This window comes from Musca domestica, unplaced genomic scaffold, assembly GCF_030504385.1.
Source record: "Musca domestica strain aabys unplaced genomic scaffold, Musca_domestica.polishedcontigs.V.1.1 1, whole genome shotgun sequence".
Taxonomy (NCBI): Eukaryota; Metazoa; Arthropoda; class Insecta; order Diptera; family Muscidae; genus Musca; species Musca domestica.
In genome coordinates, this window is record NW_026712114.1 from 34,573,262 (window position 1) to 34,597,139 (window position 23,878).

General features: G+C 34.8%; 1 protein-coding gene across 1 annotated transcript in view; it reads right to left on the minus strand.

The window, feature by feature from the left end:
* Nucleotides 1–486: 486 nt before the first annotated feature.
* Nucleotides 487–23,878, minus strand: part of LOC101896548 (phosphopantothenate--cysteine ligase) — a 63,677-nt gene continuing 40,285 nt past the window's right edge. The window contains exons 4-6 of the mRNA XM_020039336.2: nucleotides 10,267–10,452; nucleotides 4,988–5,125; nucleotides 487–3,243 (exon numbers count right to left, since the gene is read on the minus strand). Coding sequence (XP_019894895.1) covers nucleotides 3,196–3,243; nucleotides 4,988–5,125; nucleotides 10,267–10,452 — 372 coding nt within the window. The 3' untranslated portion in view covers nucleotides 487–3,195. The remainder of the gene's footprint in view (nucleotides 3,244–4,987; nucleotides 5,126–10,266; nucleotides 10,453–23,878) is intronic.

Here is a 23,878-nt window from a genome sequence, read left to right on the forward strand (position 1 = left end):
TATGGTAAATGTTTTCATTGAACAGAATTTTCGATCCATTAGCAGCCTGGACTCAAACGAAGTGCTTTAATTGTTTTCAGAAATTCAATCCAAATGGATATACTGTGATAAATAAAATATTAGAAGTGGACAAAAAGATTTAAATAAGAATAATAAATAACAAAAAATATATATTAAAATTTTCAAAAAGTACAAAAATTTTGAAAACAAATAAAATCCGAAATTCACAAATAAAAATTAAGGATTGGAAAACAAGTTTGTTTAATAAAAAAAAATCCAAAATTTAAAAACAAAATGTAAGGACTAAAGCCGAGAAATCAATTTTGAAATAATAAAAACTCAAAATGATGAAGAATTGAATAAAGGAGTTAAGAAAGGAAGTCAATTAAAAGTAACAAATTTAATATTTTTCAAATTAAATAAAAATTATTAAAGGAAAAATAACACAGTTGATTAACAAAAAAAAAACGTTTCTGTTTTAAAAGATAAGATGGAAATAAACACCTTAAGTCCAAAACAGCTTTTGAATAAATAATTGTTCAGCTGCTGATTATCGGCGGATAAGTTTACGTTCAAACATAATGCTCCCATTTTTTGATATAAGATCTTTGACAATTCTTCTAACGAAAAATTAGGTCAAAAGATCTATATACAGATAACTTTTAAGAAAAAAAAAACATGTGGGTTAGATTTTCCGGTAAAACCAATTTAGGAAATAATGAAATTCACCCTCGGGAATTCACTTTTCTTAAATCATCCTACCTTTTATTAAATTCCCTGCCTTAATCTTTTACTGTCTGCTTTATCTGAAAAAATTGCAATCAATGTAACGTTTAAATTTGTTGTCATTTTGCATGTTCCAAAGTTGTTAAAATTTCTCAACATTTTATTAGAATGTTAAGGTGTGAATGAATTGGTCATTCATTGCCGAGAGAGAACGAGAATATAAAAGGGTTATTGCTTACTGACTGGGTGGCTGGGTTATTTGCTTGATTCGTCGCGTGACACAAATAGGAATGACATTTTTATCAAGGATTTTAGCATGGCAAGGAAAATTAATTGGCCAAGAGTTTTAATGCCATTAAATTTGTAGAGCGAAACAGTTGGATTTTTTGTTTTATATTTTCAATGATATAAATACATATGGAAAGAAATTTAAAACTGGCCCCAAAGTAAGCGTTATTCCATTAGGCGTTCTCTGGCGTAAAACTTTTCAAGAAAATTGCACATCTCGGAATTCGGAAATATAATCAAACTAGCGCCCAACATAAACGACATTCCACGTAGTTTGTGCTTCCTTAATTTCGATCTCTTCGAGAGTTCAAGATCAGATGTTGACATTCTGTTCCAACAAAATCAATAATTCAATTATTTATATTATAAAATATATATATTTTTTTACCATCAACTGGATATGGAAGTTTCCCATAAACCATCCATCTATTACACATATTTTTACTGACACATTTACCAGATGCATATATTACCACAGTTAACATTATAAAACGAACCCCATACAAAAGGATATTCACATTCACTGGCATTTAAATGAGGTGTTGGTTTTGTTGTTAAGTTTTTTATGGATTTGTCCTTGCCGTTAGTAGGTTAGGGTTTTGAAGCCTACAACGTTTTTCATAGTACACAGAAGACTTTATTGCTGTAATGTGTTGTTGTATTTTGAATTTGTGTGTTAGCTTTTAATGGTGTGGTGGTTCGCGTTCAACACTTAAAGCAGGTCACGAACTTGGTCTGATATTTTTGTGTGGCAAATTTATTGTTTTTGAATTTTTTTTATTTTTGTTCTTGCTCCATTAAGACGAAATAAACAAAAAAGGTGAAGCGATTTAGACTATCAGAACTTAAAAGGTGGAAATATGGTAGAATGAGTTTAAAGGGGTTGCGATTTTAAATCAGAAATAAATTGAGTATGGCCTCACAAAGCAAGTTTAAAAAAGTTCGATTTAAGATCCACATTAAAACGGCGCCCAATCTTTTTATCCCTGAAGTGCCGCAATCTTTGTATTTTCTTTTTTAATTTGAGTACCATCTTTGATCTCACTGATACATATGATGAAAAAGGGGGAAAATGTACATCCCATGGTGTGAGCTGAACAAGGACATAATGACTATTAACATTCCTCATAATAACAATATTTCCATTAAACAAAATGGCGTCCAACGTGGGACATACCAACATTTATATGTTAATTAACTTATGCCAAAATTCTTAAAAACAAAAATTACCTTTCCCTGCATTTGACCCCTAAACAACCTGCTAACAATTTGACAATAACATTAGATATGATAAAAAAATGATGATTGATAGGTAGCTAAAATTAAATGACCTGAAGCCATCATTGCATGACCTTTACCGTCAAATATTTCAAATTAAATTATTCATAAGCCCCCTACAAACAATAATAGTAATAGAACTTAATTACTAAATGTAACAACCGAAATCCCCAAGACAATTAATAATAAATGTCGCTAGACATACCAAAATATTTATAAACTTAATAAAAACTATAATTATGTTTTTAAGATATTTATATAAAAAAAGAGGACGAGTGAAGAAAATGAAAGTTGAGAAACTAAACAAAAAACTTAATTTAGAATAAAATAAGATAACTACCCATTTATCACTAGGGAAAATACAAATTAGGAATTTTACTCCCCTACCTACTACCGTGCACACACGCAATGTAGAGTCCCCATATTGGGCGAAAATGCCGAAATTGCCCAATAGATAGGTGGTGTGATGACTTCTGAGCAGCGGGTGGGTGATGGGGCGATGGTGATGTTTAAATCATTTGGGAGCCAGAGTGTGGGGGGTATAATTCCAATAAAGATAATTTGTTTACCTGAATATATGTTAATTTCATGGGCGTTGCTGTTGGGGTTATAGAGTTGCGCCGTTTTTTTTCAGGGAGTGTTGTTGTTCTAATTTGCATAGAGTATATTTCAAATTGTTTTTGTTGTTTGAGTTATGTGGGTTATTTGTTGTTGCTTTTCCAGCTGTTTTTGGTGTTTTCTGTTCGTTAGTGTTTGTTCTTTTTTTAATTTTAATGAATTTTAATACCGTCGTCCAATACCAGGTCCAGGATTCAGCAATCGACAAAAATGCGGCGTTGTCACGCGACAATCAACTTGCATGTGATGCCGTTGTTGTTGTTGTCGCTGTCGCATTGACATTGGTCATTGTCGAGACATACCGGAATTTATGAACTCACTGTGTTTTTGTACCTGCAAAGAAGATGGATATTATTGTAGAGGTGTGTGGAAAGGAACAAGTTTATCAATTAAAAAAAAAAAATAGAAATTACAAAACAATAATGATAATAGATGGTACTTATACATTTTATGGAACTGAAGCAACAATCTTTGATTTTAAAACGTTTTTTTCCACAGATGACTTCTTAAAAACGATGGATTTAAATAAAATTTTGTTAGAGGGTCTCTACAGACAAAGAAAAAAATTGGACGAAATCATATATTCTCTTCGAGAGTACTCTGCCGCACCAACCTGACAAACGGGCGTACAAACATAGCTAAATTAAGTAATGAACTGTTAACTGACTGAAATTTGCACCTTCGGTTGGCCACCAGAACTCAAGAGCCGGCCATGACAGCCGATGGTCACTCTCCGCTCGCAATAATCGACCGTGGCATCAGAATAAATGCCGAATATTATCGCGAAAATATTCTGGAGGGTGTATTAAAGCTTTGTGCACGTAAACATTTTGGCCGCAGACGTTGGGCATTCCAAGAGAACTCAGCACCAAGAATCACCACCCAAGAATGGTTAAAAAATGAGCGCACAATGGCCACCAAAATCTCCGGATACTAATCCGTTGGACTATTGTGTCTGGAGTATTTTGGAAAGCAAGTTTGGTACTAAATAATACAAAAGTGTCGATCGCCTAAAGCAAGCGCTTCGCCGGGAATGGCCAAGATTCCGCAGAGCAACATTCGGACAGCGTGTGACGGTTTCATTGGCCGTTTGAAGGTCACAATTCGTGCCAAAGTTGACCAATTCGAACAAATCTAAACTTATTCCTATTTCCGACATTTTTTGCTTTCATTCAATAAAATTAAAAAAAAATATAAGATTATGGCGTTTGACTTTGTTGCAGTTTTTTATCTCATTCGTATCATCCTTAAGTTTCAAAGATTTTAAAGACTTTTTGGTGTAAAAGGCAAACATTTTTCTATTATTCTTTCGGAAAAAACTTGAAAAATATATATAAAACCCTGAAAGTAGGAAAATGTAATGAAGTTTTGACTAAAAAAAAATTATCAAACTGCTTAAGTTGTGCAGTTTGAGTACTAAAAAGGTCTAAAACAAATTTTAGAACGAATTTAAAATTCGATGGTGGACTATTTGCTGATGAAATAGCGGGCACAGTAAAAATATGAAATATTTATTTAATTTGTTTTAAACATATGCGACAATTTTAAACCATTTTTAAAAATGTTTTTTTTTTTTTTCTATTATTCCAAAAGTTTATGGTTGCGCATATATGTACTGTTTATTGCAATAAATTTCCAAGCCTACAAAAAGAAACAACCTCTTTAAATATTAATTTCACGTCAAGAGAATTTACAAAACTTTCTCATTTTTGTGTATATTATGCATGGCCTAATGAAGTCAAAAGGTTAAAATCGTACCTTTCCCCCTATTTTTAATATTAAAATTTGTGTTTGACGTTGTTCACCAAAAGAAGAAGAAGAAGGAGTAGAAGACGAAGTCAAAAGTTCAAACAAAAGTCCATAACATTCCAGTGCCCCTTTTAACATTCTAAAATGTTATTTATTTTAGTTTGCTGCCTAACGACAACACAGACCCAATGAAAATTAAAAAGGCCAACGTTTCTAGGCCCCACATACAACGGCAATAAATAACAGCAACAATAACTTAACAAAAACACGCCAAAGAAAAGCAAAAGTTTTTCCTTTTTTTTTTTTTTTTTTTTTTTTTGGTACTTACTACATCAGCAACAATTGGTTCCTCAATTTCAAGGCCTTGCAGTGCTTGTTCTCTACTCAGGTGTACTTCATAGGAGCTGGTTGGCGTTACAAAGACCACGCGGTGTTTACGTGTTTGCAAAATGTTTGCAATAACCAACTGCAAAGAAAAAAGAAACAAAAACATAAATACAATGAGAACAATTATTATAAAGAAAATGTATAGTTCAATGGTAACATAAAAAAGTACATGAAAGTACGTAAAACTATTTCTGAGAATGCAAATAAAGGGTAATCAATTAAAAAAAACCCATTGACGCAATCTGAGCTGATGACTTTACCTGTGATATAAAAAATCGTTTAATTAAGTTTATGGTAAAAAATAAACTAGCCCAAACTGTCCCTATTTTTTATATATACAGGGTATACAGGGTGAGATTAAAAAAATGCAACCAACTTCAGACTGCTGTCATTCCTAAGCCACTCGTCTGGCAGCCTTTAAAATTGTTCCAGTGACAGCTCATTATATTGTTTACAAGCGTACAAAAGCATTTTGGTGAGAAAAAAAGTTATTCGTGATGGAATTCAAGCGTGATAGAGTGATTTCTTTATATTTGGCTGGAAAACAACAAATGGCTATGGTTAGAGCACTCCAGCATTTAAATGTAAATAAATCTTTTGTGTCTCGTACCATCGCTCGTTACTGTGGTACTGGTAGCGTAGCCCGACGTCAAGGAAGTGGACGGAAGAAAACAGCAACATCAGCAGAAATGGTTCGAAAAGTAAAGAAACGAAACCCGCGTCGCAGTGGCCGAAAAATGGCTCGTGAGCTGAACATATCGCAATATTCCAATATTGAAAAATAAGTTCAGGGTAAAGCCATTGAAATTACATTGTAAGAACTTACACCGCAACAGAAAGAAAAAAGACTCAAAGGAGCTAAAATGTTAAAATGTTGAACTGCGGAATTTGGTTTTCTCCGATGATAAAACATTCGTTGTCCAGCAGTTTGTAAACAAATAACATGATTGTGTTTATAGCCAAAGGGGTGAACTAAAAATCTAGACCTTCGGTTGGCCATTAGTACTCAAGCGCCGGCCATGGTGATGGTGTAGGCCGCCATAACAGAAGTGGTCGCACTCCGCTCGTATACATGACATCAGAATAAATCCCAAATATTATCGCGAAAATATTCTGAAGGTGTATTAAAGCTTTGGGCACGCAAACATTTTATCCGCAGACCTTGGACATTGCAACAGGACTCAGCACGCGCCACCCGTGAATGGTTACAAAATGGTTCCTCGCTTCATTTCCAGCTCACAATGACCACCAAAATCTCCAGATAACAAACCGTTGGACTATTGTGTCTGGAGTATTTTGGAAAGCAAGGTTGGCATTGAAAAATACCAAAGTGTCGATCACCTCAAGCAAGCGCTTCGCCGGGAATGGGCCAAAATACCGCAGAGCAACATTCGGGTAGCGTGTGTTTCAAAGGTGATCAATTCGAACAAATCTATACTTATTCTAAAATTCGATGCTATTTCCGACATTTTTTGCTTTCATTCAATAAAATTTAAAAAAATGTAAAAATTATGGCGTTTGACTTTGTTGCAGTTTTTTTTATCTCACCCTCACATTTTGATAAAACCAAAACGTGCCTCATCGAAACTCTAGGTCTCTTAGAACCAATCTAGCGATGTCCGTCCGCCTGTCTGGCTGGCTGGTGCGCACGATAACTTTCGAAGGGAGTATCCGATTTGGTACATCGTAATATTACTATCAAACTTAGATCAAGTTCGGAGATGGTCATTATCGGTTGATTTTTTCTGGTTCACTCTTTCTGGTAATATTTTCATCAGTGCTAGGTCAGGTGCGAAAATGGACAAAAAATGAATCATCAAGTTCCTCCCCCACAAAGGATCAAAAGATTACATAATTATAACTCTTATCAAATGTGATGTAGGATTCCGATTGTCTTCAAATTACACATATCACAATATTTTAATTAACCTTTGGTTTGATATGAAGATGGAATATATCGATCTACTCCTTCTGAATATCTATAAAGCTCGTAAAGCGCGAAATTGACATTCGATTCCTTTCAGACTTGGTACATTTCACACATCCCATTATTTATACTCACTCCCTCATATTTCACACATCCCATTATTTCCATTAACACAAGATCTGCTGTGAAGATGTGACATATCGGTCCACTCCTTCTGGTACCTCCTCCACAAAGGATCAACATTTTGAATATCCATAAAGCTCATAAAACGTGAAATTAACATTCGATTCCATTCAGACTTGGTATATCTTTCAACATTTTCTAAAAATTATCACATATCTCATATAAATATTTTTATCATATTTATTTAGGTCCGATACGAAATGGAAAATATTGGCGCATTCCTTCGGAACTCACTCAATAGATGGCCAACAATTTGAATAACCGTAACAAAAGTCAAAATACATATATTTCAAATTATTCGATTATTTGGCTGAGGGTACACAAATGTCGGCAAAACCGATTGATACTTTTTAACTTGTTATTTTTAATTTAAACAATTCAACTTGGGTCCCTTTGCCATCTTCGCCCCCAAAAAGGGTGTAAATGATGTCCTAAACTATTCGAGTGGACATGGCGTTTGTGTTGAAATTATTGTGTAAATACTTTGATGACAACCTGCAGTTTCACAACCATCGAGAGGGGGCACAGCACTACAAAAGAATGTGTGTGTGTGTGGGTGAATGTGTTTTAAAGGACACAATTACATAGATACGTGGAAGTGAAATATATGGAAGCGAAGAGAGAGAGAGAGAGTTTGCAGTTACAAAACATTCACTTACATTCCTTCTATGTCCATTGCCACTGCCATAGCTTGGCCATTGCTATTTGTGCGAATGACAAGTGTTTCGAATGCGAATGGAAACACATATATGCACAACATACACCCACACATAGACAAATACAGCTACAGAAACTAAAGTGAAATATCCTTTTTTTCCAATGTTCACAATTTTGTGTTGCCTTTGTTTACATGTGTTCAAGATAAACAAAACAGGATATTTGTTTATAAAACAATACACACCTACAAATGTTTAGAGAGAAACAAACACACACACACACACACTCCCAGTGGAAGGATGTTAACTGCTGTCAACTAGCAAAGATAATGTCATCGTTTTTTATTTTTCGTTTTGTTTGTTTGTTTGTTAGTATGTGAAACACGTTTGATATTAGAAAAATTTTAATTTGGAATTCAGAAAAATAGATGTTAAAACATTTTTTGTGAAATTTAAAAATATCATTGGATTGCGGATTTTTGTTGATTATTGAAAAATGTGTATATGGACACATATATTTATAAAAAAAAAACCAACAACAGGTGTGGACAATTTTTGAAGAGAGGGAAGGAAGTACTTGAAAATGTCATGACATTAAATGTAGGATTTCTAGAAAGGCTTCTGAAACAGAGGACGCTATTAAAGTTCATAAGCACAAATGTCGGTATACAATACCTGACTGTGGACATTATTCTAATATTATGAAATAAAACAAATTAGAAAGTATCAGTCGGTTTATCGATAGGTATATCCTTAAGTTTTATATGCTAGGCTTATACGGCCAAATGGCAAGGTTTGTCCTATTTACAAACGCCAGTAAATATTCTTAAAATGCAGAATACCACGATTTTTACTGAAGAAATGTCTTGAGACTCTCGGTTATAGATTGAATTATATGAAAACTATACGCTTATTTACTAGGATGTTCTTAAAAAATATTTCATATTTTCAGTCATGAGATACTTAAAAAAAAGGAAAACCAGGGTCCAAATACAGGATGAGATTAAAAAACTGCAACCAACAAAATGACTGCTGTCAATTCTAAGCCACTCGTCCGACAGCTGTTAAAACTTTTCCAGTGCCAGCTCATTATATTGTTTACAAACGTACAAAAGCATTTTGGTGAGGATTTTCAGAAAAAAATTATTCGTGATGGAATTCAAGCGTGATAGTGTGATTTCTTTATATTTGGCTGGAAAACCACAAGTGGCTATACTTAGAGCACTCCAGCATTTAAATGTAAATAAATCTTTTGTGTCTCGTACCATCGCTCGTTACCGTGATACTGGTAGCGTAGGCCGACGTCAAGGAAGTGGACGGTAGAAAAGAGCAACATCAGCAGAAATGGTTCGAAAAGTAAAGAAACGACTTGTTCGAAACCCGCGTCGCAGTGGCCGAAAAATGGCTCGTGAGTTGAACATATCGCAATATTCCATTCGGCAAATATTGAAAAATGAGCTCGGGGTAAAGCCATTGTACAAGAACTTACACCGCCAAAAAGTGCAAGAACTTACACCGCAACGGAAAGAAAAGAGACTCAAAAGAGCTAAAGTGTTGCTTCGCTTGGCCGAAAGTGGTGAACTGCTGAATTTGGTTTTCTCCGATGAGAAAACATTCGCTGTCCAACAGTTTGTACAAAAACAAAATGGTCGTGTTTACTTGCCAAAGATGTCAGCTGAAAATGTCCACCTTCGGTTGGCCACCAGAACTCAAGCGCCGGCCATGGTGATGGTGTGGGCAGCCATAACAGCAGATGGTCGCTCTCCGCTCGTATCAATCGAATGCCGAATATCATCGCGAAAATATTCTGGAGGGTGTATTATAGCCTTGGGAACGCAAACATTTTGGCCGCAGATCTTGGATATTCCAAGAGTATACAGCAGCATCGCACTCAGCACGCGCCACCCAAGAATGGTTACAAAATGAGTTCCTTGCTTCATTTCCAGCGCACAATGGCCACCAAAATCTCCGGATACCAATCCGTTGGACTATTGTGTGTGGAGTATTTTGAAAAGCAAGGTTGACACTAAAAAATACCAAAGTGTCGATCACCTCAAGCGAGCGCTTCGCCGGGATTGGGCCAAAATACCGCAGAGCAACATTCTTCGGCATTGTGTGACGGTTTTATTGGCCGTTTGAAGGTCATTATTCCTACCAAAGGTTACTTTATTTGCACCTGACCTTTCTCTAACATGGGTAGTTGCAGGAGAGGACCAATACTGAAGATATGAAACATTTTTGTTTCAGACCCTTGAATACTCAATTTTGAAAAACTTCTGTTGGAATTTGCAATCAACCTGAATGGAATTCTTAATTTTGGATTTTTAACTTTGAATACCGAAATCAAACTTTATAACATTTTTTTTTTGAACCAAAAGTTCCAGGAAAACTAAAAACGTTTAAAGTCTTTAAAAAAAATTAAACACTTTGTATACATTGTATTGCAACACTTACCTTGTGCTTGTATTTGCTCAAACTATCTCGGGCTTTGGTAATCAATAGATTTTCATCCGTTTCCAATTTGAAGGAGACCACAAATGCCTGCGGCACCCATAGGCTGACCAATGGGGCTAACATTTTTGGCACCAACTGCAACGAAATTGTGGGAGCACCTTCACCCGATTGCATTTTGTGAGTGGGCTGTAAGAGAAGAGAATGGAATAGAAAAAAGAGAAACATAAATAAACAATGGAAAAGCTGTAAAAATTTCTAAATTAAGTAACACTGGTGTTGTGGTGACACCGAGGGGGTTGGGAGTTATACATTTGAAATAAACACAATTGGTATGTGGGGTAACAGAAAAAGTGGATTTTAATGCAATACGTTTAGGAAAATTACGTAATTTAAAGTAATTTAATTTAATTTTTGTATCCTAAAGTTTTAAGCACAACCCATTGTGCCAAGCCTAGGAGGTATAGGTTAAGTCGAAAATCTGGATGGAAATACTTTCCGATACAAAATTTATGTTTGAAATAAACAGATTATCGCACTGTTGCAAAAAAAAATTAATTCTTATTTTTATGAGTCGACTTATGAATGTCAGTCCGTCCGTCTATCCGTATTATCCGATAGAGATGAAATTTTCCAAACAATATTTGTTTGGCCCAAGGATTGGTAAAAATCAACCGATTTCGGGTTAATTGTGCACCAAATTTCCAATATCAGTCCAAATGACCTGGTTTTTGGCACATCCGACCGAATTCAGTCTAGAAGCAAGAACATCAAATTTGGTGAAAATCGGTTCAGATATAGCTATAGCTTCCATATATATGTTTCATCCGATTTAAATTTTATCAAGATCGGTTCAAATGACCTGGATTTAGACACATCCGACCGAATTCAGTCTAGAAGCAAGTACATCAAATTTAGTGAAAATCGGTTCAGAGATAGCTGTAGCTTCCATATATATGTTTCATCCGATTTGGTCTTTAAGTCCCTCACATTTGTAATATGCACTATTTGGTACTAGATATCTTATAGAGCTCAGAAATAAATTTGCCAAATTTTATCGAGTTCGGCTCAGATTTGGATATAGCTCAAATATACATCCTTAATCTGATTTCAGGTTTATTGTGCAAATAATGGCTTATATCAGCCCAAATGGAGTGAATTTGGGGACGTCTGTTTCTATTTGGTGGAACTCAGCTCCGATATATATTTTTTTTACCCTCCACCATTCTATGGAGGGAGTATTCCATTTGTAACTCCTCGAAATATAATAGATCTTACAAAATATATATATTCTGGATCAGCGTAAAATTCTAAGACGATCTAGCGATGTCTGTCGGTCCACGTTTTCGTATAGCCCCCATATTACGGTAACTCCCGATATTCGGTATTTTCATGATTTTAGCGACATTATTCACCTAAACTGTTTCAAATTTCGTATTTATTCTGGATCAGCGTAAAATTCTAAGACGATCTAGCGATGTCTGTCGGTCCACGTTTTCGTAAAGCCCCCATATTACGGTACCTCCCGATATTCGGTATTTTCATGATTTTAGCGACATTATTCACCTGAACTGTTTCAAATTTCGTATTTAAAGTTCGTACTGGGTACTACAGCCTATGACAAACAATTTCGTATGTAGGTTCACGATTTCGTATATCCCCCCATAAAGTGTCTGTTTTCGGATTTTTTTTTTAATTTTCAGGTTCCTTCGAAATGGTGGAGGGTATTTAAAGTTCGGCCCGGCCGAACTTAGCTGCTTTTTTAAATGTTAATATAATTCTTCTCGTAGTGATATCAGGCAATGTTACTTGGTATAAAAGATAAAAATGTGTCGGTCAAATTTGGATTGGCGAAAATGGATTTAGAATTTGATATGCCTCCCATATTCCCTCTGAAACCAAATTATAAGTGCCCTAAACTTATAGGTTGATAGGTGGTATGATCTACTTCAAATAAATTCCCAATATAAATTCTTATCTTACGGGGGCTCTACTAAATATGCATAGTGGTGTAAGGTATCATATATAGTAGGCCCTGCCCGACTTTCGACTTTTCCTTACCGGTTTAATTTATTTTTATGTATATTAATTTAATTTATACAAATTGGAGATTTTTAATGTAATCTTTTTTCGATTGATTTTATTTTAAATTCACAGCACATCCATGCGGCGTATAACTTTTGACATCTTTCATACGCCCCGCAGTCCCAATTTCACAAAATTAAATTCTTTTGCGAGCTTCAATTATAAAATTAACTACAACTAATTTAATTTATTATTCCATTTAGTTTTTATTAACTCGCTACACATTTTAGACATAGAACATGCCACAACGTACCGACCACATAATATCGGTCAAAAACAAATTTGCGGTTTTCCTGGCTAGCATTAATTAAATTCACCGCAATGACAAATGAAACATTTAATGTCACTTAAATGGTTGAAACTGTGTTCGTTTTTCCCCTTTTTAGTCACTACAAAGTTGAGAAATTCAACAAAAGGATATTCAATTTCATTACAACTACAGTACAGTCCATAAATTATTTCAACAAGGATAGTTGATAGTTAACATAATTTTCAGAAGAGCTTGATGGGGGTACCAATATTTTTTGACTAGCGAAGGGCGGAGAAAAAGTGCTCATATTTGGAGAACTCACACTAGTATCAAAATTCCCACTACCCAGCAAATCATGCAAAAGAATTCTCCAAAATTCACAACAACAACATTTTTTGGCAACATTTTTTTCCTGGTAGACATCAAAAAAAAAAGGATGGTATGGTTTGCAGAATTTGTGAAAAATTCCCATTTGCAATATTGTACAGCATTATTTTGTTGCTGTGCAACTAGGTTTTCTTTTTTCGTCCGGCTTCCAATTCCACGAAAGCTTTTGTAATTCGTACCATTTTCCGTACAATGTACTTATATGACCAACCAACCAACCAACTTAAATGAGTTCAGTTGTTTGGCGGCTATGATGAAAGGGGATGGATATTATTCAATTTATTGTTTTTTTTTTTTTCTGCTGTTCTGTTTGGGCGGTTTTGCGTTTCCAGTTTTTCGTTTTTTTTTTTTTTTTTTTTTTTTTGTTTCTCAACTAGTAAAACCATCCAAATACAACAAAGAATAAATTTCAAATGAAAATAAATTGTGCGGTTTCTTGTTATTTACAATAGTTTATGGTCATAGTTTGTTTTGTTGTGGGTTTTCTCTTAGCTAGTTTATTTGTTTCCCTTTGTTCCGTTAAGTTTTTCATGCTTATGATGGAATTCAAGGGTTTGGCTTTAATATGTTTGCAATTAGTTGCAGTTGAAATTATTTCGAATATAATTGTTGGTTTGGGGGAGATTTTATGTATTTCGAGAAGAAGCCTTATGAAGAGCTATTTAAGTCAAGTAAATTTTAATAATTAAGCTCATTTTAAATAAATATAATAAATTAATAAAAATTGACATTTTTATAGAAAAAATTCGTTTCAGTCACAGTGAGCCCTGATTTTTTCGGTAGAAAAGAGGCCAGTAAAAAAATGACCAATCACACTGTAAATTGGGATCATTTAAAAGACCAAACGTCTTTTCCGTTTGAGCGTTTGTAAGACACTGAATTTATTTATTAAAAACATTTCTTAAGAACTAGTTGTGATAATATGACTTAACCTAAATTATAACTAAGTGTAAATGAGAGAGAGAGATAGATACCAACCGTACACATGCATATGCACCATGCCACCATAAACCTTAGGGGGAGGTCATACACACGCATAGCTATCTCACATGTGGCAAGCAAACATGCTGCACTTGCTTATCAGTCTGAGTAAAGATTACATCCCATAATCTAACTCCACCATAACACATGCAGCAATTGAAAATTCTGTATTATTTATTTCTAACTCGAAGGTCTGCTCACCACATTTTCTTATCTTATTTCATGTGGACTGTATTAAGAAGATCCCAGTTTAACAAATCCCTCTCATCTACACTAGGTAGCCCCGCTATTCTCTTTTATTATAAAAACATGTTCACTTATCCGTGAACACACACTGAGGTCAGAAAAATGCGTCAGTCACATTATAGTCTGATTTTATCTATAGAAGAAATTCGTCTCAGTCACACTGAGGTCAGAAAAAATGCGTCAGTCACATTATAGTCTGATTTTATCTATAGAAGAAATTCGTCTCAGTCACACTGAGGTTTGATTTTTTTCTATAGAAAAAATGTCTCAGTCACACTGAGGTCTGATTTTTTTCTATAGAAAAAAATGTCTCAGTCACACTGAGGTCTGATTTTTTTCAATAGAAAAAAATGTCTCAGTCACACTGAGGTCTGATTTTTTTCTATAGAAAAAAATGTCTCAGTGTCTCAAATGTCCGTCTGTGGAAATCACTCTAGCTTCCGAACGAATGGGCCACGTTTTGGTATAGCCCCCATATAACGGCACTTCCCGATATTCGGTATTTTGATGATTTTAGCGACATTATTGACCGGAATTGTTTCAAAATTGGTATTTGAAGTTCGTAATAGATAGTACAGCCTAAAGCAGAAAATTGTCTGGACCGGTCCAAGTCTTCGTATAGCCCCCACATAACGGTACCTCCCGATATTCGGTTTTTTGATGATTTTAGCGACACTATTCTCCGGAATTGTTTCAAATTTGGTATTTGAAGATCGTAATGGATACCACAGTCTATGGCAGAACATTGTCTGTGCAGGTCCACGTCTTCGTATAGCCCCCCATATAACGGCACCTCCCGATATTCGGTATTTTGATGATTTTAGCGACATTATTGACCGGAATTGTTTCAAATTTGGTATTTGAAGATCGTAATGGATACCACAGTCTATGACAGAACATTGTCTGTGCAGGTCCACGTCTTCGTATAGCCCCCCATATAACGGTACCTCCCGATATTTGGTATTTTGATGATTTTAGCGACATTATTCACCGCAAATGCTTCAAATTTGGTATTTGAAGTTCATAATGGATACTACAGCCTAAATTAGAAAATTATCTTCGTATGGCGTCGTATAGCGATATTCGGTATTTTGATGGATGTTACAGCCTATGACAGAAAATTGTCTGTGCAGGTCCACGTCGTCTTATAAACCCTAATATAACGGCTACATTCAGTAGTTTTTAAGATTTTAACAGAATTTTTAACAGATTTTAATTTATTTTATTTATTTTTTTTTTTTTTGAAAATTCCAAATGGTGGAGCGTATTCAAAGTTCGACCCGGCGGAACTTACAAATTTTTTATTGTTTTCTATAAAAAAACACTTTAAGCACACTGAGGTCTGATTTTTTTTCTATAGAAAACTGAGTGACTGATTAGGGATTGTATTCCTTTTATTTATTTATTTATTTTTTTTTTTTTTTTTTGAAAATTGCCAAATTCGTTCCAAATGGTGGAGCGTATTCAATGTTCGACCCGGCGGAACATACAAATATTTATTGTTTTCTATAAAAAAAATACCTTAAGCACACTGAAGTCTGATTTTTTTTCTATAGAAAACTGATTGACTGAGTAGGGATTGTATTCCTTTTAAAATGCCGCATGTTGACTCCTAAACATAAATCACTTATTCACTTCTCTAAATTAATAATAATTTCATTTCATTTACAAATATGTGGTGATAATTCTATGTACATTAATAAAATTATTTCTTCCAAAAAATTAAGTACTACAGACAATCCATTCAAACCAAGGGTAGTCAAGTATCTAAAATAACAACGTAAACAAGTCTATACAAATTGAATTCATTCTCTGCCCTCAACACTCTTCAAATTTTATTCACTGGTCCTCTGTAACGTATACATGCTGGTATAAATTATACGCCATAAAGACGCCCCCAAAAGAAAGTAATGCATTTTTATTTGTAACGGAAATGAATACAAATTATTTACATTTTTCGTAATATTCTCTGCTACAAAACAAATGCTAATTTTAACAAATACATTTGCAAGAAATTTTCGAGTTCATATTTAAATAGACTCTCCTCCGTATAACATTTATATTTATGGGTTGTCTTTGTCGTATGGAGTGGGGAGAAAGATGGCATTTGGAGTTTGTATGCCTTAGAAAATGCTATATTTTTCAGAAAGATACTGTAATAAAATTCCATAAATTTTAAGGATATGCGAGAAAATATAAATAACCATTTTGAAACAGTGTGACAGAGCTTAGAAAAGGTCCATAAACTCGTTGAACGTGATGTAATTGAGTTTTTTTTTTTTAAATTGAAACCTTATGGAAATGAAACCCAATAAAATGATATCCTTTAGTAAAAAATAAAACACGATTTATATCGCCAATTATTATGTACGAAAACCTCTCGTTATACCCAAGCATATAATTCAGTACTGCGTACAACACACAGCAATTGTCGGATAGCCAACAAAAAAGTTCTTAAACTGACAATCTGTCATGTTTTAAGTACACCCGAACACCATTATGTCGAACTCTTCGCATATTTACCCCCAAAAGACCGAAATAAACCATTCAAATAGGCCGCTGTCACAAACACAAATAGGATTACAAAGGCAATTTATTTTGTCTGGTCCTTGTTAGTATTGGTTTATGACCTTCGTCAGGCGTCGTCTGTCTCATAATGGTGACCATAATGAGAAATGTCAAAGACAATTATGCGATTATTTACCGAGAGCTGTTTAAGGCCAGTAAATATTGATTTAATTGCCAAAAAATGTGTGTCATTTGGGATATGCTATAAAAAATAAACAATTTTGGGTAATCTTGTGCGTATACTTATTGACGACATGTATACGCATGAATTTCTTAAGGGAACAATCTCCAATCATTGTATTGGGATTTTTCTACCTGTAGAACTAAGATCTAAGTATCCAAAAATCACTTCTCTGTGATTAAGATAATTTTTAATTTTTTTTTTGTTGTTGCAAAATCGTCAGGCAAAATCCCATTATTGTTGTTTTTATAAAAACAACGTTTGTTTATGAGTGGAGAACGATGGTAATGTTTACCAGGGGGTAAGGCAGGGAATACCTAGGTTTCGGAAAGAGCCACCAATCCTCATCAGTTCCCTTGTTTCTTGCCTGGGATATTCTCCCCAGAAGTTATTTTAAAAAATAACTTCTATGACAAAAAACATTTTTTTTACCCAAGTGACGAGATCGTAAGCTCAATAGAAGAGGGACAAAAGAATTACATAAAACTAAAATTCTTTTGGAAAATCTTCTAAATCTTACAACCGCACTTATAAACATTTACATCTTTCTCCACTTGTTATGCTTTCGTTCAACCTGAACGAAGTAACATAACCATGTAAGTTTGTTTTGTCTGTTACAACAAGAACCCCTTCGTCGACCGTGCCTGTGTCTATTATAATTTTTAATAATATAAAAAGTAGTCTTCAAAGACTGAACTTTTTCTATAGCAAGATTCAGTCTTTAGAGACTGAAGGTATTGTTTTCTAAAGAAAAAATCAGTCCTCAGTGACTGAGGAAACGTTTTTCCAGAACAAATAAGCCTTGCGTGACTAAGGTAATTATTAACAATAGAGAAAAATCGTTTAGATTAAGGATTTTGTTAAAAAAAATCTGAGAGAATTCTTTCTAAAAAAAAAAGAATCAAGCCTTTGATATAATTTTTCTACACAAAAAATTAGGCCCCACCAAACTGAGTAAATTTTTTTACAGAACAAACCATGTCCTTAGTGACTGAGGAAATTTTTCAAATCGAAAAAATCTTGTTCACAGTGAAGAAAATTTTAGTTTAATTTACTCAGGTATTTTCTTATAGAAAAAACATGTCCTATATACATCACTGCCCTTGGCAACTGAGGAATTTTGTTTTTATGAAAACAAGTAAAAAACCTGCAAGTTCGGGCGGTCCGAACTTTGAATACCCTTCACCATTTGGAACGAATTTGGCAATTTTCAAAAAAAATAAAATCCGTTAAAAATTCTGTTAAAACGTCGACTTGCACAGACAATTTTCTGTCTTAGGCCGTAGTATCCATTACGAACTTCAAATACCAAATTTGAAATATTTCCGGTGAATAATGTCGCTAAAATCATCAAAAAACCGAATATCGGGATGTGCCGGAGCTATACGGACCTGCACAGACAATTTTCTGTCTTAGACTGTAGTATCCGTACGAACATCAAATACCAAATTTGAAACAATTCCGCTAAATAATGTCGCTAAAATCATCAAAATACCAAAAATCGGGAGGAACCGTTATGTAGGCGATATACGGACCTGCACAGACAATTTTCTGTCATAGGCTGTAGTATCCATTACGAACTTCAAATACCAAATTTGAAATATTTCCGGTGAATAATGTCACTAAAATCATCAAAATACCGAATATTGGGAGGTACCGTAATGTAGCAGCTATACCAAAACGTGGACCTACATGGCCCATTTTCAATACCAAAAGTCCTGCAGAAATAATATACATGAGTAAAATTTTATTAAATTACTTCATTTCGTTCGGAAGCTAGAGTGATTTCGTTCGGAAGCTAGAGTGACGGATAGACGAACGGACATCGCTAAATCGACATAGAATTTTATGCTGATCAAGAATATATTTACTTTGCGGGGTCTAGAATATATATTCGGACATCGCTAAATCGACATAGAATTTTATGCTGATCAAGAATATATTTACTTTGCGGGGTCTAAAATGTATATTTCGAGGTATTACAAACGTAATGACAAACTTAATATACTCTCCATACTATGGTGGAGGGTATAAAAAGTAGTTCTTAGTGCCTGATGCAAAATTTTTTAATGGAATAAAATCAGTCCTCAGTGACTTCTATAGAAAAAAATCAGTGACCGAGAGAATTTGGAAAAAAAAATCAGTCCTCCCACTAACGACTTGTCCAATGACCACTAATTTTTTTCTAAAGAAAAAGTGTCTCATTTGCTGGGGTCTGATTACCTCAGTTCCCAAACTCTGATTTTGTTTAATATATGAATTTCTCGGCCACCATAAAGACCACCTCCGAGGCATATATAAAGAATTCCTACGAGGCATATATAAAAGTTTCATTGAACTCCAATCCAAAGATTTAGCCCTACGCGTCACTGAATAGTTCCTCCAGCTCTCTTATTAAGATTTCCTTCAGCTACGGCTCTTCCGACTCGTCTATATGGAAATGCTTCGACTCGCAGTAAAAGAACTTCCTTTCGCTCCACTACGTAGACTTCTTCCAACTCACCTAAATAATCACCACATATGTAAAGCATGCACTATCGTATACGTGCTGTCATAACTCATACGCCATTTAACACTGGATAAATTAAATTATTTATGTTCTATGGGTCCTGGCATAACCCAACATTTCCCTAAAACTTGAAACACATCACAGAATCACACAAAATCTTTAGACTTTTCTAATCTCTTGACATTAGTTATAAAACAATTTCGAAACAAGAAAATTAAATTCAACACTTTCAATCTAACATTGGAATTGTTACGAAACGAAAGGCTTTAAGCTTTCTTTCTGCCTGATGCCTGCCATGGCAGACACAATTCAATTTCGAAAGGATAAAGAAAAGTTTATGCTGTTGTAAGGGGACTTGAATTCCATGTAGTCGGTGGGACGACCTTGCTAGATTCATTCTCTCTTCTACAGAAAAGTAAAGAGCACCTTCCCGCCCCTCCTGAGACAAAATGTTGGTTGAATGCAATGTATAGAATTCACCAAACGTTTGTTGTGAAGTACAAATGCTAAACCACATTCGCCACCAAAAATTCATTTAATTTGATTTCGTTTTTTTTTTTTTTTTTTTTTTTTTTGTATTTGTATTTTCCTCGCCATTTTTCCATGAGAAAAGACGTTAGAAATAAATGTTAGGATGTTATTTAATGGAACTTATTTCGAAGGGGGCCTTCAATTTGAAGGCAGCAGAGCAAGATGAATAACATGAATTTTATTTAATTTCGTTGTCCTCTTCCACACGCTTCGTCAAAGGTCATGGGTTGGGTGCGATGGGTGGTGATCTTCGCATTGCCCTTGGCATTCTTGTTGAAAGGATAGGATATTGTCAGGTTTATTTTTTTTTTTTTTGTTTTGTTTTTCATTAAGTAAGTGCTTGTGAGTGTCAGTCATATCACTTACTGTATGTGTGCTGCTGCTGCTGCTTCAAAGGACACCTTGTCCATGTATGTGTCTGTAAATTATGTATTTAGGGTAAATACCTTGACATGTCTTGAGGTGTGCAGCTACTGCTGCCATCTTTCGTTCACCTTTCATAAATATCCCCATAATCAGCATTTTATTCAATGTTATATTAATAAGTTTCCTTTGTTCGGTGGGTGTGGGTGTGGGTGTGGGTTAGGTGGGTGCCATAAAATTCATAAACCATAATTTAATCTGAGAATTGCGTGTGCAAAGAAGGAGGGATGGGGGGTTTTGGTAATGATGTTTCTAAAGAAAAATTCCCGTAATTGGAATGAATAGGAAATCGATTCTTAATTTTCCTTAAATTAAAATGGATTGTTTCTTAAAGAATTGTTATACCGATTTTTTTAAAGGAAGAAATTTAATATGGGAGAAGTTTTTGATGAAGACTGCGTCTATGACGCAAATACTTTTGCAATAAAAATTGTATTAACGAAAAATATGACTTTTCTATAAAAAAAATGTCACAACACATTAATCAGATTTTTTCTATAAAACAAATGCCTTAGTCACAGGGGGTTACTTTTCATAAAAAAAATGCTCTATTGAATAAGAATGGATTTTCTCACAGAAAATTGTGAAATGTGACCTCTGTTTTTTTTTTTTTTTCTAAAATTTTTTTTTTCCTTTATCACTGAGGACTGATTTTTTTCTATAGAAAAAAATCCCTAGGTAACTGAGGACTGACTTTTCTCATAGAAAAACCTCCCTCAGTCGCTAAGAGCTGATATTTTCTCAGGTAAAGAGAAAAAAAACCTCAGTCGCTAAGGCCTGATTTTTTTGCTTAGAAAAAAATCGCTCAGTCATTGAGGCTTTATTTTTTTCTATAGAAAAAATGCATTTAGTCATGGAAGCCTGACTTTTGTCTTTAGAAAGTGTCTTCAGTCGCTGAGGCCTGATTTTTTACAGAAAAAAATCTTTCACTTCCGATTTTTCTATAGAGAAACAAGTAAAAAAGTTGTAAGTTCGGCCTGGTCGATCTTTGAATACCCTCCACCATTTGGAATGATTTGGACAATTTACAAAAAAAAATCCGTTAAACCTTCTGTTAAAATCTTAAAAATACTGAATATTAGAATCCATACGACGACGTGGACCTGCATAGGCAACTTTTTTCATAAACCATTACAATATTCAAATGCGAAACTTGAATAAAAAATTCGGTGAATAATGTAGATAAAATCTTCAGAATACAGAATATAGGGTGGTACCTTTATATTGGGCTATACGAAGACGTGGACCTGCACAGACAATTTTCTGTCATAGGCTGTAGTGCTCATTACGAATTCCAAATAACAAATTTGAAACATTTCCGGCGAATAATGTCCCTAAAATCATCAAAATACCGAATATCGGGAGGTACCATTATATGGGGGCTATATGAAGTCGTGGACCTGCACAGACAATTTTCTGTCATAGGCTGTAGTACCCATTACGAGCTTCAAATACCAAATTTGAAACAATTCCGGTGTATAATGTCGCTAAAATCATAAAAGTACGGAATATCGGGAGGTACCATTATATGGGGGATATACCAAAACGTGGACCTACATGACCCATTTTCAATACCAAAAGTACTGCAGACATAGTATACATTTGAGTAAAATTTTATCCACCTACTTCAGTTCGTTCGGAAGCTAGAGTGATTTCCATAGACGGACAGACGGATAGACGGACATCGCTAAATCGACATAGACTTTTATGATGATCAAGAATATATATACTTTGTGGGGTCTAAAATGTATATTACGAGGTGTTACAAACAGAATGACAAATTTAATATACCCTCCATACTATGGTGGAGGGTATAAAAAACCTTAAGCATTAAAGACTGATTCCTCAGTAATTTTTTCCTACTGGAAAAAAACTCATTCGTCGGTGACTGAAGGATGATTTTCTGTAGGAAAGATCAGTACTATTTGACTTAAGGAAAAAAACTATAGAAAATATCAGTGGCGAATAATTACAATATTTTGAAAATATAAGGATTGGCCTCCATGACAGATTTTTCCATGAAAAAATATTTATTTCTCAGTAATTGTTCATTTTAAAAAGATCATTAATGCCAAACAGAAAATGACTAGAAAAATAATTCCTAGACCGATTATGTTTCCAACAACCCACAACCAAAAAAAGGCCAGCTCAACAAATCCCCTATGAAATGACTGACCTTTTCGGTGTGCTATAGAGCACAAAGCATCATGCACTTGTACAACATTCTCCAAAGACCCGGTGACCAAGTCAAAATGAAGAAAAAGAAAAAGCAGAGGCAGAAAGATGAAATGAAAAGCTGTTTTGAAAAACGTGTACAATACTGAGATTACAAAAAAAAAAAGAAAAATAAAATCCGGCATTTTTTTAAATAAATTTTAGAATTTTTTCCTCTCAAGGGAACTACTGCTGCTATAGACTTGCAAAGTCATTGTCATTTTTATGAGGATGCCAAGAAAATATAACAAAAAGGAAAAACAGTAGAACAAGAAGAACAAGAAGAAAGGAAGTGGAAACTAGCAACATCATGTTGTCGGCCAGGATGTAGCAAAGAAATAACCCCCGGAAGATGAACATTGAAAATTCAGTTGCACCACACAAACAAACTGATTCACTGCCACAAATTATGCAAATGAAATTATTATTCGACGACGTTGACGACGAAGATGACATCGTTAAGGATGCTGTAAAACATGAAGTGACAATGACAATCACTTTTCCATTCGCCATGGAGAGAAGAAAAGGGACATGGGAGAACAAAATAAAATCAAACACTAAACGAGTGTGGCAAGTTGCAAAGGGAATGAGGTATGGGAACCGAACGCCAACACTGGAAGGCCACATTCAAGTGACAGCTAAAGGATAGAAGAAAAACTTCCAAGAGCCGCCTTATCGGGGTGACATGGATGGAAAAAGAAACTCAAGTTCAAGACGTCATCTGGCTGGTGGGCTGTGCAAAACAAAAAAAAACAGCCTCTAAAGATGTTGCATTTTCCAACTTCGTGATTATCATTAGCATCATCACGCCTCTACACAAAGAACCAACCCATGAATGATTGTTGTTGTCCAATGGTTTGGCTGGCTTTGAAATCCTTGAATTCTCTGCCACTTTTCAATGTTGCTGAGTTGGCGTTTAGTTGCTCCTCTAATGTCAATGTCAAGGCATTGCCACCGCCATCATCAGCATCAGCATCACTCTGCCGCTAAGCCGTGTAACCAAGCAACAGCCTCGTTTAGACTCTTCTTTATTCCGCCTTGGGCAATTTGTACTAAAGAGGCCAAATAGAGTGAATGGAAGCAAAAACAAGCAGAAAACCCACTGGCGTGTCATCTGCAAGTGTTGTTGTAAGAAATTGAGCGGATGATAATATTAAAGCTTAAGGAAACCAAAGCAATGTGTCATCATCATCATCATCATCGGTATCCTCGTCAGAGGCAAGCCATGACAAGGCAGCCA